This window comes from Argentina silus, assembly GCF_951799395.1.
Source record: "Argentina silus genome assembly, chromosome: 16".
Lineage (NCBI taxonomy): Eukaryota > Metazoa > Chordata > Actinopteri > Argentiniformes > Argentinidae > Argentina > Argentina silus.
In genome coordinates this window covers 14,659,326-14,677,177 of record NC_139670.1, presented here as the reverse complement: position 1 = coordinate 14,677,177, position 17,852 = coordinate 14,659,326, and the positions used below count along the sequence as shown (strand labels likewise).

Sequence of the window (17,852 nt, the reverse complement as noted above, 5' to 3'; positions counted from 1 at the left end):
ATGTATATAGAATAAGAAGCACTACGAGGTTATGTTTGGGACTCATTGTTGACCGTTTGGGACTGAGCTTTAACTACTGAAGTATCCTTTTTTTCATGTGTGATCTGTGCGCTCTCGTGAACAAATTGTGGAACTTCGTCTTTTTTTTAACCCACATGCATCATAGCTCTGGAACAGACGTAATATATTGACTATTTGACTTCATATATTTTCAAAGACTTTCAAATAGAGGGACAGTTGACACCATTTCAATAAAACTGTGAAAATAAAAATGAAATGTGAAAGAATTTTGTATTCTTGTTTTATTTAAAATTGTTCGTCATGAAAGCTTCAAATGATGTCCATTGAGAGGAAAAATTATACTAACAAAAACAATCAAACCTATTTTGTTAAAACCTTGAATATGTGACGTTGTGTCATCAGACATTTTAGCTCATCTTTTTTTTCCACGTGTGACAAAGTCTTGACTATATTTATATGAGCATTTTTGTACATGGTATATTTCTTAAAGCGATAGCTCACTACTATGACTGTATTGTATTTCCATACCCTGATCAATTTGTAGATGGAGGAGGACTGGCTGCAATAAATCATTTCTTTAAGGTTACTTGGCTAAACTCGCAAACAAGAACACTACAAGATGAACTATCACTAACTAACTGCAGTGTGGAACAAGCTCACCTCAGTTATGTCATTCCAAGCAGAGTCCCTCTGGTGGATCAAAAGGTCTTTGACGTTCCAATGTTGCGGTTCAATTAATCAGAGTTCCCAATGTCACCTTTGCCCTTGGGCTGCCACCACTTGGCGTAAATGGACTCCTCATAATCTCCAACACCATCAAACTCAACATCAGGGGACTCTGTGGCCTCCATTGCAGCTTCCTCTGGACCCAAGAAGTCCTGTAAAACAATCCCCACAGACAAACTATGAGTCAAAGTTATACAGGCATAATTAGTATATATTCATGTTTGTGTTATTTAGGGTATGTATATGAATTTGTAATTGTAGACTTATCTACAACCTTAGGAATAGCCTTGAACTTCATGATCCTACCTCGTTGTCCAACTGGAAGTAGTTCTCTGCAAACGCCAGCATCTGCTTCTGTGTGGTGGTCTGGTTATAGTACCTCACAGCCTCCTGTTCAGAGAGACCGATCACTACTTAGACCTTCTGTTCATGACTTAGGAGCCAACAAGTGTATCAATGAAATACTGCTCCAAGAAGCACTGAAACATTTTGGCATCAGATCCTGTATCAGGATATACTGACTAAGGCTGAGTTTCTTCCCCCACGCCATCAGAATCATCAACGATGACCCCACCAGTGCCCCCCTCAAGTCACTCACATCATAACACATATGCACACACAATCATCCATCTGCTGTTTATATTGCTTACTGTTTATACTGTATATTTTTTAGTACTTCTATTTTAAAACTTATTGTATTGTTGCACTACTCTGTGGCACTGTCACTTTTGCATTTCACTGTATACTTGTATGCACGTGACAAATAAAGAATCTTGAATCTTGACTGCATTACAATTAGTTTGTCTATAACCGCTGCTGCAGGAGTTGAGCCAAACAGCCTTGATGAGTTTATGTACATTGTGAGTTGCCTTAGCTGAGCAGGCACATTCCTATATCTCCATGGTGATTTGGAATGAAGTACAATGAGGGGAATTGTTGAGATCTGGGATTCCCATTAGAGGGCTATGCTAGGTTAACGAGGAATAGGAGATTCCCAATAAGTCCTTATGCATAAGGTCCTTGTCAACTTGCTTTAATAAATGAATTGCCTCTTACCGTTCTCGGTATGAAATGCTTGTCCTCCAGGCCCCACTGCTCTTGGTAAGACCGGTAGTACAGCATGTTTTCTTTCATGACCACATCCTCTGGGTCGAATAGGCCGTAGCTGGACGCACAGGGGGCCGCACTACGTGCCTCATTCACTGCATTGGGAGAAAATACTAAGAATTTGTCGATCAGTCCTGAAAAGAGACATCACTATTTTTGTATAGTTGAGTGTAAGATAATGAATATACTGCATGAATTAGGTCTGAAATTCCTCAGGTGTAAATATTTGAGGTGCAACATGAGATTTCATTGTAATGTTGTTGTCAGCAGGGGCTTAATGTGTGAAAAAGGAGGTTGGTTGTTTTGCGCATTACTCATAACTATCGACTTTCAGCATGTTGGTACTTACACTTATAATAAGAAAATTGCAGGTAATGGTACATGGTTCCCATGAAATTCTCCACGAAGTAGCCACCCACATTTGGCATCAGGTTTTCTTCACACTTCACCTTGCACTTCAGAGCTTCAATATAGGCATCTATAAAAGAAAGAGCCAGGAGAAGGGTGAGAAGAGTATTGTAATTGGTGGTGCCTGGGTAACTCATCCAAAAAGTGTCTCGTCACTATTTGGTCCTGCTAGAAAGCACTGAAGTATGGTGCTCTCAGACAAATTATATTTTCATCACTTACAGTACCATCCCCTCGATATTCACCTTAACCATAAATCAAGAACAAATAGCTCATGTTATTTCTCGTCAGTTCAGATGATGTGGTTAGACCTCAAAACAAACAACAACTGAAGATGGCTGCGGTACAGGCCTGGCAGGGCATCACCAGAGAAGATACCCAACGATCAGGTGGGGTCAATGGGTTGCAGACTTCAGGCAGTTATTTCATGCAAAGGATTGTCGACCAAATACTAAAGATGAGTGCTTAATTAGGACATTATATGAATCTGTTGGTCTTATGGTGCCCTTAATGTATGTATAAAAAGTGTTGTCATTTCTAAATCGTGAAACCAATGTGTACACAAATACCACCATACAAGCTGAGAATATCTACTTTAACCTTATAGTAAGTCTTTGATTTCAAACCCTAACTTTTGTAGTATAAAGCCGAAAGAAGAAAAAATGCTTCATTTCCCATTACTTATACAGTATACACTGTATATCACACACTGGGAACACAAAAATATAAGAAGCGCCAGACATCCTTAGTTCATGGAGAAGTACTGACCTGCTATAGTGGGATAGAGATCTTTGATTAGGGGTACTTCACTGGCCCCCTCACACCTCGCCTGGCACAGGTCATACTCCTGGAGGTACTGCCCCAGGGCCTGCTCCATGTGACCAACACTGCTGCTGAAGTCTCCAGAGCTGAACAGAGTCACTGCTTTCAGGAAGCTGCCCTATAGGGGTCAGAGGGCATTGTATATGCGAAGCACACTTTGGTGAGCACCAACCATTGCAACAGTGCTAAGGCGATAGAACAAAGAATGCTCACCATAATTAAGAAAAACCCCAAATCTGTCCCACAGATCAGGAACACTTTCTACGAGGTAGGCGTGAATGTGTCAGAGACTACCATCCGCAGAATACCTCACCAGCCAAACTACAGATGCTTCACTGCAAGGTGCAAACCACTAGTTATCCTCAAAAATGATGGTCAGACTACAGTTTGCTAAAAAGTACCTAAAAGTCTGCAGAGGTCTGGACAAAGGTCTTGTGGACAGATAGGATTAATATTATCATGTACCAGAGTGATCACAAGAGGAAAGTTTGGAGAAAAAGGGATCCAAGATTTACAGCATACCACCTCATCTGTGAAGGGCGTGTTTGGGCATGTCTTAATTGATGACAGCAGTGGCAGAATGTATTCTGAAGTGTACAGAAATATCTTGTCTGCTCAAGTGCAAGCAAATGCCTCCAAATTCATTGGATGACGCTTCATCATTACAATAAGACAATGACCCAAAACATACTGCCATAGCAACTAATGAGTTTTCAGGGCCAAAAAGTGGAAAGGTCTTCACTGGCCAAGTAAATCTTCAGATTTAAATCCAATTGAACATGCATTTCATTTTCTGATGATACGATTTTAAGCAAAAAGACCTCAAAACAAATAACAACTGAAGATGGCTGCAGTACAGGCCTGGCAGAGCATCACCAGAGAAGATACCCAGCGTCTGGTGGGGTCAATGGGTCACAGACTTCAGGCAGTTATTGCATGCAAAGGACTGTTGACCAAATACAAAACATGAGTGCTTAATTTGGACACTTGATGAATCTGTCCCATTACTTTTGGGTACCCTGATAAAAAGTGTTCTGTGTTAAATTCTGAATGGTGAAACCAATATATACACAATTACCATCAAATAAAAGCTGAGAAGCTCTACTTCAACCTCATCATACTTGTTTGATTTAAAATCCAAGCTTTTGGAGTGTACAGTGAAACGAAGAAAACATGCTTCATTGTCCCATTATACCGTCACCGTATATCAATGAATTGAGGTAAAGTTATCTTACCATTTAAATCACCTCACCTCATACGGTCGTTCCTCATGGTCAATGAGATAGCCCTCCAAGTCAAACTGGCTTTTGTAATGGTCCATGTGCTGCGTCATCAAAGGATCCTCTGGGTTCTTCTGCAGATAGGTGTGGGCACAGGACACTGCCTTCTGTTGGTCATTCTTCTGTGGGAAACAACAGCAGGCTTGAGTACTGAAGGGTGTTATGCAGTACCAGTGGAGCAGAAATGGGCAATGGGTTATATCTTTATTGTCCAAGGTGGTTTCCTTTCCTTGTCTCTTAACCAAAAGGAGAGGAATCCACTTTGCACTCCAAGAATGATTTATCTTCACATGCCATAACTTCACGTGACATCAATGGAGACATCATTCAATACATCTCAAGCCCATTAAACTTACCTGGAAATGAGCAAAGTACATGTAACGGTATGGCGACCTTCTCTCGAAATCATCCATGATCTCTTTCTTAGGAAAAGGGAGCGAGAGTGCAGGGAAGTGCGTCCTACACTTTTTCAGGCATGACGCACGCATCATAACGCGCCAGAATACCTGGAAGTCCCCGTCAGCCACGACTGAGTCCTCTTCTTGCTCTTGTCTCTTTTTATTACAGTGTCGTATGCAACATGTCACACTGTCTCCAAGAAGCCGATGAAGGCGTAAACTTAATTCCATATATTTGATACAGTCCGTCCAATTTTCTGCGGCATAGTGGTCCAAGGCTTGTCCATACGCTGATTCAAGGGGCATAAGTTCGTGTTGCGGGAAATCCCTGAAATTGTAGTGGTCATACTGCGCGACCACTACAGGGGCTAAACAAAATAGGACTAAAAATATAATTCCTTTTACGACATGGGGATTGGCGACCATGATCAACGAATTTATTCCATGCTACCAAACGTGCTCGTTTAAATTGCGCATTTGTCTTCCCTCTAGCCAAAACAGAGTTGCGTTTTCCATGAAGTCTGGGAGAGGGGCTGGCAAACTGCTTAGGGGTCTCAGGGAATTCCGGAGTTGGACAGTTGTATAGGGTATGTCTCGGATTTCTCGCTGTCGTGACGCCCAGCTGTCTTTGGTAACATTTGTCGGTGTTAAAGATTGTAATTTTAACCCCCACGTAGAATGAGTGATAGAATTGTGATACCCCCACGTGTTAGATGAGGGTGTTTTAATTTCGTCAAAATGTATTTTATAAAGAACAGTAGGTCAAATACTTCCAATGTTAGACTGATTGGAGGCCATTATGCTATTAACAGTGGAGAGGGGCAGTGGCACAGCAGCTGCTTGGTCCAAACATGGATGAGGCTATGCTTCTATAACTGGGTCGACAATTGTATTTCATTGAATCAAATGGCATTAAATGTAGAGCACTTGTCCTGTAACCATACGGTCGCTGGTTCCAGGCCGTTGCCCTCACATGGTTGAGCGTACGCCCGTGTTTGGATTTGCGGCCTGCTTGGCCGCTTCTCCTTTTGGAAAGGGTGAAATAATGTCCTGTGGTCAGCATCGCGCGTTGACGTCGCCGACCTGAGACCTTGAAGTAGTGTTGCCCTAGAACAGCGTTACATTGGTGCTCTGATCTGATGTAATTTGAAATTCAATGCTTACACTGGAATTTAATTGGAATTAAATAAATATCTCAACCATTGGAATTTGACTTTTCAAACTTTTTGAATTGCGATTTTCCATATTGCATACTGGAATTCACATTTAATTATGAATGCACTGTTTTCTATTGAAATAAACTGCATTATTTGTTTTAATAACTTGCTGAGCTCAGTAACATTAATAAATAATACGCAGCAGTTCTATTCAGATATCTAATCAAGGTAGCTAATGGTTTTAGGTGACTGGGATGTAAGAGAATTAAGCAAACTAAATTGGTCTAAATAGGGGATTGTTGTGGAGAAATATTGAATTTAGAATTAAATGGAATTAAGAGGAATTGAATTGATTATGAATTAGACGAGGGGATCTGGAATTCAATTGAATTGATGGAATTTCCTGAAAAATCGAATTGATTTTGTGGAATTGACCCCAACCCTAACTCTTCTGTGCAGTAGCCCAACCCAACCTTGGATCACTAGGTCATCATTTAATATTGTGCATGACCACACAAAGACACAATTGTATATGGTGGGGGTCCACTACGGTTGATACGTGTGGTTGAGTTTACCTCACTGTGGTGTTGACGGTGAAAGCAGACGGAACAAATCTCAAGCCCTATGTTGTCTTCAACGTGGCTGTCTGTGATGTGAAGGCGATGCAGGATATCAACAAGAGTCATGGTGGCATCCTCCCCAAATGGATAGATGAATGACATCTTGACCTTGACCGCAGACTGGCTGCAGAGGGCTGTGGGGAAGTTCAGCTTCTCTCCCGGCCTCTTAGCGTGGGAATTATACCAGCGTCAAAATCACTGCCACCAAAGTGGATCTTAAATATGGCGACAACATGCTGACCGCTGTCATTCCTGGTAGGTGCACAAACGTGAGGTGGAACCAGCCTTTCCAAGCCAGTCTACATGAGTCCTACGACAGCTGGATGGCCGGGGAGCAGGCAAGGAGTACACAGCTGGCGGCAACATGAGAGCCGCCTGCTTGTGAACTGGGAGCTGCACGCATGGGATAAGCTATCAGGAGCTGGTGGTTAAATCGTTAAAAGGTGTGTTGACCGGCAGCGAGGACCGTCTTATACACTGTTTCAAGAAGGGAGAGCTGCTGTCCCAGGTCTATGAGAGCCCTGGTCTATGGGGAGAGAGCTGCTGTCCCAGGTCTATGAGAGCCCTGGTCTATGGGGAGAGAGCTGCTGTCCCAGGTCTATGAGAGCCCTGGTCTATGGGGAGAGAGCTGCTGTCCCAGGTCTATGAGAGCCCTGGTCTATGGGGAGAGAGCTGCTGTCCCACGTCTATGAGAGCCCTGGTCTATGGGGAGAGAGCTGCTGTCCCAGGTCCAACAGAAAGGTTTTTGAAGAGGTAGTTGACAAAGCAGAGCTGGTCCCCTGAGGCTCTCGCCACTCCAGCTCCTGATAGGCTTGTCCCATGCGTGCAGCTCCCAGTTCACAAGCAGACGACTCTCATGTTGCCGCCAGCTGTGTACTCCTTGCCTGTTGAACCCTCTTGCAGGTGTTCATATCCTCAGATCTGGACTTGCTTGTTCAAAGAGAAAAAAATCACCCACCATATATGCTGCAGACTAAATGGTCTGTGCAGCAAATCAAATCTTCCCTTCAGTTACAGCAACACTCATTTGTGAGGCCTCAACCTCTATAACTGCCCTGCAGAAGGACAGAGTCTGTAGGTCCATATTACTTCATGCTAAAAGACACAAATAAATCTGATATTATACTATTGTGAGAGCCCCCTACAAATAGATCCACGGACGACGCAGTCTCCCAGGTCCTCCACACCACTCTCTCTCACCTTGACAGTCAGAAGGGGGGCTATGTGAGAATGCTGTTTACAGACTACAGCTCAGTGTTCAATACCATCGTCCCCACCAGACTGGCTGAAAAGATGATTGGATTAGGACTGAACATTCCCCTGTGTGCCTGGATCCTGGACTTCCTGACGGCCAGGCCACAGGTGGTCAGGGTGGGTAGACACACCTCCAGCATACTCATCCTGAGCACAGGGTCCCCCCAGGGCTGCGTCCTTAGCCCCCTCCTCTACTCCCTGTACACCCACGACTGTGTGGCTAACACTGAGTTTCTTCCCCCCTCAAGTCCCTCACACACTCACTGACATCATAACACACATGCACACACATAATCATCCATTGCAGACTCATCCTTCACTTTAATTATCTGTACTGTCAACCTGTCACTGCCATTGTATATTGCCATTCCATTGCGTACATTGCTTCACCGCTGTTTATACTGTTTATACTGTTTATATATTTTAGTACTTCTATTTTATTTTATTTTATTCTATTTTAAAACTTATTGTTGCACTACTCTGTGGCACTGTCACTTTTGCATTTCACTGTATACTTGTATGCACGTGACAAATAAAGAATCTTGATCTTGATTGTAGGTGTTCAACTATCAACAAACTGCTGGAATACATATTATTAAACCGGACAACTAATACATAGCTGATAATTTTGGGGATTTTTTTTTTACCGATTTGACTTAAATATCACCACATCCACAAAGCAAAGTAACATTATAGAAATCATCTCTAAGCTGCGTCAGTGTTAGTGCCATGCTCAACCATGGTCTTCTTGGCATTAGACTTCCTCTTTATATCGTTTAGTGTTACAACAATGATCAGGAATAAGGTGCTTGTAGTTCACCGTTGAACTGTTGCCATCTCACCTACCTTGCCAGTCCTGTTCCGTTGTTTCTCTGGTTTTGCTGAGCCACCTTCACCTCCTCATGTTTCCCCTTTTACAGACATTTCAGAATCTGAAAGACACACAGAATAGGAAATGCTTTTCAAACGTGTTGGTACCTCCACATATTTCATCATATATCATCTTTGAAGCAGTCTTCAATGCAAACTATCCAATGTTACAGAAACAATATTTTTGGAGCACAATGGTAGCCTGTGTGAACGTGGTTTTATCCCTTGCAACTGCTCGATCGTGAAACGTGGGTAATTAGATCGTCTTACCTCATTTGAATCTGACACTGTTTTATATGGAAAACCCGTGAATGGCAAAGAGTTAATAAAAAACATATTTTGTAGCCTACATTGTGGAGTGCAATATTTTAGACTTTAGAGAACCTAGAAGTGTCATCTCTTTGGGTGTCATACCGTCATTCAACAACAAACACAGTCCTTATGTCCTTTGATAACAATGGCTCAATAATAATAATTTGATTTTTTTGTTTGAATTTACAAACAAATCAACCAAGTTTAAAGTAAATTTAAGTTAGTTTTATGCATGTTTATTGCACTGTTAATTGTTATTATCTTATCTAGAAAATCATCATCATAATTATAGATTCGATCATCAATGGCGTCTGACAGGCTGTAAAATGCATGTTCCCATGCTAAATCAAATTATGTTTCCCCTTCACATCGTTTGTCTACGTGTATCATCATTTGTACATGCATATGAGACTTATCACTGTCTAAAAAGACCCCGGGCTAAGCTGCGTCGCGCCGCGAAATGCCCCCTAGTGTAAGCAAACTGGAGACTGTCCACGTTTACAACATTCCTTGCCAGTGGAATAGCCCCCCTTCCTCGAGAAAAGTGCCGTTCTACTCCGAAAATTCTCTCTAGGTGCAGTTTGAGTGTAGAGAAGACGAATGCGTGTGTGTCTGAGAGAGTGAAGTGTTTTAAGACGAATGCAGGCCCAAAGTAACTAGCAACAGTTTTTTTTATTTATCATTTTAATCCGTTTTTCAGGATTAACTAAGGCTATTTAAGATGTTTGCAAGCTGTGTTTTATTGTTACTCCTCAATACGTGGTCTTACGTGCGATGCAACCCTGCACTTGGCGATATCGCCATAGACAGATATTCAATACCTAAACTGTGTCCCAGAGAAGTGAAAAGTGGAGATTTCGTCCGTTATCACTACAATGTGACATCCCTTGATAGAAAGACGTTGTATTCGAGGTAAGACCTAAAATATATCTTCTTTGTGAGAAAAACGACAGACAATTACATTTAAATGTAAAAGTAAACGGTTTTATTATTCATTAGAAGTTTTGCTTTTTGGTCTTACTATAGGCTATAGTCTATGAAGTCCTAAAAGCGCAACACCGTGTCATGTGAAACTAACACAATGCCACATTCATGTGCACGGCAGGGTTCAATTGGATGCAAAAGTGTCGATATATCTTGACTTCTCATGCACAAACTCCGTACAATAGAATGCATTGCAAATAAGTCAATATTTTGCAGCTATGCTATAAATGAAGTGCAGCATTGTGAGACTTTCCAAACAACAACGATGAATCGTATTACTCGTAATTCAGTGAGTGTATTATGTAGGCCTAATTCTACGATATTTTTCCTTCCTGTAAAATCTCTCTTTCATGCCCTGGCCTGCGCAGCTATGAGCGCGGAGCTGCGTCGGTAGGGCAGACAGGCCAGGGGCGTCTCATCGTTGGGATCGACAAAGGGGTCCAAGGCATGTGTGTCAACGAGCGCAGGAAAGTCACCGTGCCCCCACATCTGGCCTACGGAAGCCTGGGAGCAGGTAACTGTACAGTTAATCGTTTAGCCAATTATCTTACAGCACTCTCTATTACTGCGACAGATAGAGAGAGAAAAAAAGTAATCTTCATAGAAAATGTTATTCATATACATTTTTGTTATTCATCGAATTCTCAGTTCACTGACATTGAAACATAGACAGATATGCTAACAGACTTTTGATGTGCTTGCACTAGGCTACATGAGGCTGAAAGCACAGCCCTTTTACCAACTTCTGACTATTTTAAATGTATTTGCATCATATCAAGTATATATGCTACTGTCCTTGGAAAGAAGTCAGATTGCTGCTTAATATCTCAAAATAACTTTAGAAACACATTTTTTGGGGGAAAGCTCCATTGGACCTCATACGTTCCCTCCTCATGTGCGCCCCTGCTGGTAGAAAATATAATGTTTTGTGGGAGTGGAAATTCTCATCTGGTTCTCTGACAGTACTACAAGCGAGTTTCACGAGTGGCTCCCCTAGGAAGCAAAAATGCATGTTAAACAGTACACACTTCCTCCAAAAATATGTTACCCCTTTATTCATAGCTTTAAATATTATGACATTGATATATTTTAGCTTTAAAGAGCAGGAATCTACTTGCCCTGACTCCATTACAGTGAGTTGAGCCTGGCTAGAAGCAGCTATGCTTGCTAAATAACAAAGATATTCACAAAAATTAGATCAATGTCAACAACTGGAAAAACAGGTACAAGTCTAAAAATAGTGAACAATCCATTTAAATAGCTGAGTAAATTTTAGATGGCACCAAATCCCCAAAATATGCTTTCTGCTTATAGTTTCCATGCATTGGGAGTGAACATCACATACAGACGACAGAGTAGCCTAAATACCTTACTCTATGCATGCATATTCAGATACATAAGAGACACTTTCACATTATTTCATACGCCTATTTTATGATTGCCTTGGCGGGAAAACATATTACATTTTCATTCAATTCTGTATTGTAATGTATGTTTCTCCGTCCCCTACCAGGTAATGTGGTCCCTCCAGACACTACTTTGGTATTTGACGTGCTTCTGTTGGACCTTTGGAACAAGGCTGACCTGGTCCTCACAAACACCATCAGCACTCCTCAGGACTGCAAACGCTCTGTGATGCGAACAGACTTTGTCCGTTATCATTACAACGGCAGCCTCCTGGATGGCACCCCCTTTGAATCTAGGTGAGCACATCCTGGATAGGGGGAGAGTGAGGGGGGGGGGACATGAATGGGAAGGATTCAATTTGATATTACTGATTAACGGTTCAATGTCTCACACTGAATCTACCCACTGCAATGTCCGAATGACAGCCCCTGTCTGTCTGTCTGTCTGTCTGTCTGTACTGTGTTTTCCAGATGTGTGTGTGTAAGGGGAGGGTGTGTGTTTGACGTTGCGCTTGTATGAGCCCCATGTAGCTACAACAGGCAGCAGACCCACGATACCTTAGTGGGGGAGGGCTGGCTCATCAAGGGCATGGATGAGGGCCTACTGGGAATGTGCGTGGGAGAGACCAGGAACATTGTCATCCCACCCTTCCTGGCCTATGGAGAGAAAGGACATGGTCAGTACAATAAAAATAAAAAAGGGAGGGGGGAGAATTGACATAAGTGTTTTGATATTGATATGTACCACCGGTTTCTCTGAACTGGTATGAAATTAAATGAGATTGTACTGATTCAAGCTGCTGTTAGAATAGTTGCAGTTAACTTAGACTTGAACTGAGGTTTTTTTGGCCTCTTTCGTTTTTCTTGAGAAATGGAGATAAATATGTATGCATACCTATGTAACTCTTATTCAACTACCCCTAAACTGTTTTATTTGAATAAGCCTACATACAGAAGTAATGAAAACTATGTTCAAAAGCTATGTTTAAATGCAAACATAAGAGATTAATGTTTGTTATTTGTTTAAAAAAAAACAGCCATTACACATGTTTAATGTGCTTCCACCAAATAACAATGTTCATACTATCATTGTATGTTACCACTACAAGCGGGAACCACAGAGCCACTGTCTTACCTGTTAGTGAGCTGGAGGAAGTCCTTTAATGACAGAGCTGCAATCTAATTACTACGTCTGGGTTCCTGACAGACAGACTGGTGTTGGTTTACTGACTGCAATTTAGTCAGTGGTCCACTGTTTTACTGACTGCAACTTAGTCAGTGGTCCACTGTTGGCTGTATTTTCAGTGAGTTATTGATGCCTCCATTAGCATTAAGACCCCTCTGCCCATGTGTCCAGATGCAATGTGGGCAGTGTTATGCAATTACAAATGCCCTTACAATATGTGTGTATGTTTTGCAGATGTGATGCTCAATTTGCTAAAGTTATATTATATGTGAGGTGTAGCTAATGGCAATTTATTATCTCTGGACAATTAAGTTCTAGAAAAGCAGTATGGTGTGTGTGAACTCCCTTTTCTCTCTCTAGGCGGCGACATCCCCCCTCAGGCCACACTGGTGTTTAACGTCCTAATGGTGGACTTACACAACGCCAAGGATGACATCATAGTGGATAGCCAGGTGGTCCCAGAGTCGTGCACGCGCAAATCTATTACAGGGGACTACATCCGATACCATTACAACGGCACCTTCCTGAACGGAGTCACCTTTGACACAAGGTGAGCTGTGTCCGCTTCTCAGGGTAGAAGTTCCATAACGACAACTCTAGGATATTATTACTCTCAATCCACCCCTTAAATGTTCCCGGGATCTGTGGTTAGAGCACTGAGGCCTATACCAAGGACAACTAAAAGTAATATGGTGGAAGCCTACTTGGTGTTTGCTTTAACATGTCCAGTTTTTTCTAATATCAGTGCAGAAGAAATTGAATTTTAGACTATTCGAGATAAACCCATGCTAAAAACATTAAGGTTCAAAGATTAACACAATTTAGCCTGGCACTTAGCTTGACACTTTACTGTACATTGTATTTTCATGTTGTACACAAAGAGAATGTTATTTGACTGCACACAGAGGAAAGCCCGACACAAATGTAGTCATAAATGTTATAATTTGGGGAGTCCTATTGACTACTAGTCAATATTGAGATGTCAATCATTTTATTTGGCAACATTCTGAAATATTTGTGGGCAAAATATGGCACCATTGTATCATAAAACTCAAGAAGCTTTGAAGCATTTCTAAAGGCTTTACGGCTGCTTGCTATACTGAATCCGTCCCTCTTTCTTACTCCATTGCGAAGTTACCAGAGGAACAACACTTACAACACCTACATTGGGATGGGCTATGTGATCTCTGGCATGGACAAGGGTCTGCACGGGGTGTGCATTGGGGAGAGGAGGAGGGTCACTGTGCCCCCCCACATGGCCTATGGAGAGCAGGGAGCAGGTAAGAGGCTGGGGGAAAGTAACTGTATACAGTATACCATCCCCGTCTAAACCTCATTAACCGTATCCCTCTGCTGCAGTTTGACGTGCAATCGCTGTTAACTTAACAGATGCAATATAGTTTATCTTGGTGTGGGTGACTGACTGACTGACTGACTGACTCTGGTCATCTAGGGAAGGATATCCCAGGCTCGGCTGTGCTGGTCTTTGACATCCACATCATCGACTTCCACAACCCCAAGGACCAGGTGGAGATCCAGGTCATGCACAAGCCTGAGGTGTGCAACGAGACCAGCGATGTCGATGACCTCATCCACTACCACTACAACTGCTCTCTGCTGGACGGGACCCGCCTCTTCTCCTCGTGAGTACAACGTCAACCTGTCTGGACGACCTTATGAGGATACTGATGTGCTTTAAAGCTCATATCAGCATCTACAAAATTAAAATATTGGCGTACATAAGAACCCCTAGTATTGCTCTTTACCTATTTTCTGCTCTCTTTCTCTGAATCTCTGTTTCCAGGCTCTAGCTGTTTTGTTTTTTTATCAGTTTCTTTCAAAATGATGCCTCATATTATTCATACGCATAAAAGCATTCAAGCCAACAATTTGAGCTAAACAAAACGAAACAGAATGGCATGGTGACGTATGATGTAAGGTAGCCTACAACTAATCTCTTCCTCCGTTAAAGTCCAACCACGCCGCCGATTTTTCTCCCAACTCTGATCGTGCGGATCGTCCAGCGCTGAATAGATTAATGCGCAAGGCATGGCGCTGTGGAGTCTCACATGGGCCGTCGCATTGTTGGTCACCACCGGCTATGTGGCGTAATTGGTTACCAGCAGCTATTACACGGTGATGTGGTGTAATCCTTACCAGTGGTGTTTGTCTCCCTCTGTCCTCAGAGGTGACTATGACAACCTGCAGGACACGGTGCTGGGGGCGGACAAAGTCATTGACGGGCTGGACGTAGGTCTGAGGGGCATGTGTGTGGGCGAGAAGAGGGTGGTTGTCGTACCACCCCACCTGGGTCACGGAGAGAAAGGGGGTGAGAGACCTGTCACAGGGGCACCAAACGATACACCTTTATTGATGCCCTTAGGGGCAGGAACATACGAGTTCAAATATAGACAAATATAAACATTTTCCACATACGTGCAACATTTGTATGTATACACGCACGCATGCACGCACGCACATCCTCAATACTGACCCTCCTTTATTCACCTTTCACCCTCTCCTTCAGCCTCTGGTGTTCCGGGCAGTGCCGTACTGCACTTTGAGCTAGAGCTGTTGAACCTGCAGAAGGGAGTACCAGAGGGATATTTGTTTGTGTGGGTGAAGGAGGCCCCTGCAGAGCTCTTCCAGGCCCTGGACATGAACAAGAACGAGGAGGTGCCCCTGGAAGAGGTATGCTAAATACACTACTAAAAATAGGTTTAATGCTCCAACTTAGGGCCGGGTCGATATTATCGAATATCATGACATTTGGAGCATATCGTGATATTGTTCACTTATAGAAAATAGTCTGTAAAGTGCTTAAAACTCCAGATACTGTATGTGGATAACTATAAGGGCAATGTCCTGCTTTTTTCTAGAGGTGAAAACATGTCTCTTTGTTTTATCAGACTCTTTTCAAGACCAGTCAAACACTCCATGCACTGCAATTCAGTCATTTTTGCTCATGCTGTTATGCTCCAACCTACTTAAGCAATGAACAATATCTAGTAATATTGTGAAGAAGGAAATCTGGATATCCCCCAACCCTACATGAGTATTTAGGTGATTGAAGAGTACTGTAAAGAGGAGAGGAATAATCAAACATTGGAACAAACCTGCTTGTCTAATACAGATGGGGCTGTCGCTACTACACTTACTAATAGACTTAAGCTTATATGGTAATCATGGCTATGCATACTACTCTTTAGGAAACAAATTGCTACTGCCAGACATGTCTTTGTTAAAAAACAAACTTCTAAAAGGTGGTGATTCACCATAAATTCTCCTCCTCACACTTCTCCCCTTTCGCTCTCTCAATTTATTTGAACCTTTCCAGTTCGGAGAGTTCATCATGCTCCAGGTGGCCGAGGGTAAAGGTCGTATGAAGCCGGGGATGGACCCCAAGGAGGTCATCGCCGACATGTTTAGGAACCAGGACCGCAACAAAGATGGAGTCATCACAGCTGATGAGCTGAAACTAAAGATGGAAGAGGACAATGAGAACGCTGCGCATGAGGAGTTGTGATGAGGAGCGCACACACACGCACACACACGCACACACACACACGCACACACACGCACACACACGCACACACACACACACACACACGCGTCAGGGATAGAACACATGCCTTAAAACATTCAAAGAGAGACATTTTTTTATGCAGTGAAATATTTAATTCAGTGATACCTTAACAGTTGTGCCATACATTTCACATAGTGGGGAAATAGTTTAACAAAAGTTATGATTTTGTTGCATGATTTGGTCATGTTTGATAGATGTTTCAAAGTGATTGCATTGAAAAGTTGACCTACTGTACCAAACCAGCACCTTAACTGTCCCTGATGTTTACACCAATAAAACAGTTTTTAGAAAAATACACTTGAACTTTTCATTAAGCGGTACAACAGCTAAATAGCCCTTAAACAGAAGCCTCAGAAGGACCTTTGTGAGTTGAAGAAATACAGTACTGTATATATGAACCCTTATTGTACAGGCTTCATGGACAATATTGGGAGTATTGGATACTGACAGTGGTAGTCTCTCTTCAGAGGGACCCAACAAAAGAAGCCTAACCTTTTAATTAACCGATCTTAAAAGGCCATAATCCATAGTGTGTAGAAATACAATCCAAAAAGCAGAAAACATTCCATCTATGTGGCACAGAGAGAGATGCGTACAGGGATAGGCCTACTGCATGACTTTAACATGTTCACCGGGTGGCATTATTCGAACACTATTATGGCAACCTGCATGATTTAAATAATTGGAAAGTTTTAATACCAATATTTTGACTGTGGCTAAAAGTTGTGCCCGACGAACATTCTAATATTTTTGAATATTCTAACATTCAAAAACTTTTTGTTCACATTTTACCCTTTACAAAGTCGTGAAGTTTGTTTTAAGCAAGTGTTTCAAACACACAATACCGTATTGTTTCAGGATGCCTTTGAATAGACATCTTGCTTTATCAAAAAAGTATGTGCAAAATAAAGTGCTTAACCGGATGTTGACGATGATGACGTCACTGGTAATGTAATATGATGTTGTACTGTGTATGAAATCATTGATATTTTTGAATGTACATATTACTAAAGTATAAATTAACACTATCATAGTACTAGCTCAACTGACCCTATGTTAGTAGATGATGTATTTTACTTATTTTTTACAATTTAAATCCTTTTGCTTTCTAGTTCTGCTATGTACTTGTATTTGACTGTAAGCTGCTATCTTATATCTATATCTATCTATATCTATATATATATATATATCTATATATATATATATATATATATATATCTATATATATATATATATATATATATGCATAGTCCCCCTATGGGAATACTTTCTGGTAAGTCAGGTGTGTTCCGTCACGTCTTGTGCAGGCGTAAGAGAGCTGTCAATGTCTAGTATTGATTCTAGGCTTTGCATTTGCCTTTGGAGTTTGCTATTGGTGTCTGTCAGAATGAGGACCAAAGAGGTGTCAATGAAAGTTAAGGAAGTCATTATTAGGCTGAAAAATCAAAACTATCATCAGAAACATAGCCAAAATCTTAGGCTTGCCAAAATCAACAGTTTGGAACATCATTATAAAGAAAAAAAAGCAGAAATCACAAACGGGCTGGTAGGCCAAGGAAGACATCCACAGTAGATGACCAAAGAATGCTCACCATAATTAAGAAAAAGCCCAAAACAACACAGATCAGGAACACTCTCCGGGAGGTAGGCTACCGACGATTCACTGCAAGGTGCAAACCACTAGTTATCCTCAAAAAGGATGGCAGGGTTACCGT

At 41.9% G+C, this 17,852-nt stretch overlaps 2 protein-coding genes across 4 annotated transcripts; one reads left to right on the top strand and one right to left on the bottom strand.

The window, feature by feature from the left end:
* Nucleotides 1-414: 414 nt before the first annotated feature.
* On the bottom strand, nucleotides 415-11,595 carry LOC310816844 (endoplasmic reticulum protein SC65-like). 3 transcript variants are annotated; one of them, XM_083687158.1, is made up of 8 exons: nucleotides 11,470-11,595; nucleotides 8,640-8,725; nucleotides 4,337-4,486; nucleotides 3,031-3,202; nucleotides 2,204-2,332; nucleotides 1,804-1,949; nucleotides 1,054-1,137; nucleotides 415-899 (listed from the first exon to the last, which is right to left on the bottom strand). In XM_083687158.1, the coding sequence occupies exons 3-8, from the start codon at nucleotides 4,415-4,417 to the stop codon at nucleotides 756-758; spliced, it is 756 nt and encodes a 251-aa protein (XP_083543284.1). In that variant the 5' UTR covers nucleotides 4,418-4,486; nucleotides 8,640-8,725; nucleotides 11,470-11,595; the 3' UTR covers nucleotides 415-755. The 3 variants fall into 3 exon arrangements, with proteins under 3 accessions (XP_083543284.1, XP_083543286.1, XP_083543285.1); XM_083687160.1 differs by having other exon boundaries at nucleotides 4,337-4,483; XM_083687159.1 differs by lacking the exon at nucleotides 11,470-11,595 and adding an exon at nucleotides 8,934-9,069.
* On the top strand, nucleotides 9,545-17,255 carry fkbp10b (FKBP prolyl isomerase 10b). Its single transcript, XM_083687152.1, has 10 exons — nucleotides 9,545-9,887; nucleotides 10,328-10,473; nucleotides 11,473-11,662; nucleotides 11,897-12,042; nucleotides 12,912-13,101; nucleotides 13,686-13,831; nucleotides 14,005-14,194; nucleotides 14,738-14,880; nucleotides 15,079-15,242; nucleotides 15,889-17,255. Exons 1-10 carry the CDS (start codon nucleotides 9,697-9,699, stop codon nucleotides 16,075-16,077), a joined length of 1,695 nt encoding a protein of 564 aa, XP_083543278.1. The 5' UTR covers nucleotides 9,545-9,696; the 3' UTR covers nucleotides 16,078-17,255.
* Nucleotides 17,256-17,852: the final 597 nt, after the last annotated feature.

Coding starts and splice junctions, on each gene's coding strand:
- LOC310816844 (XM_083687158.1), bottom strand. CDS start 4,417: ATGACGCAGCACATGGACCATTACAAAAGCCAGTTTGACTTGGAGGGC. Junction 3,203..4,336: donor ATGAGGAACGACCGTATGAG/GTGAGGTGATTT, acceptor TGACCCCTATAG/GGCAGCTTCCTGAAAGCAGT. Junction 1,138..1,803: donor AGCATTTCATACCGAGAACG/GTAAGAGGCAAT, acceptor CTCTCTGAACAG/GAGGCTGTGAGGTACTATAA.
- fkbp10b (XM_083687152.1), top strand. CDS start 9,697: ATGTTTGCAAGCTGTGTTTTATTGTTACTCCTCAATACGTGGTCTTAC. Junction 10,474..11,472: donor CTACGGAAGCCTGGGAGCAG/GTAACTGTACAG, acceptor GTCCCCTACCAG/GTAATGTGGTCCCTCCAGAC. Junction 13,102..13,685: donor GGAGTCACCTTTGACACAAG/GTGAGCTGTGTC, acceptor TCCATTGCGAAG/TTACCAGAGGAACAACACTT.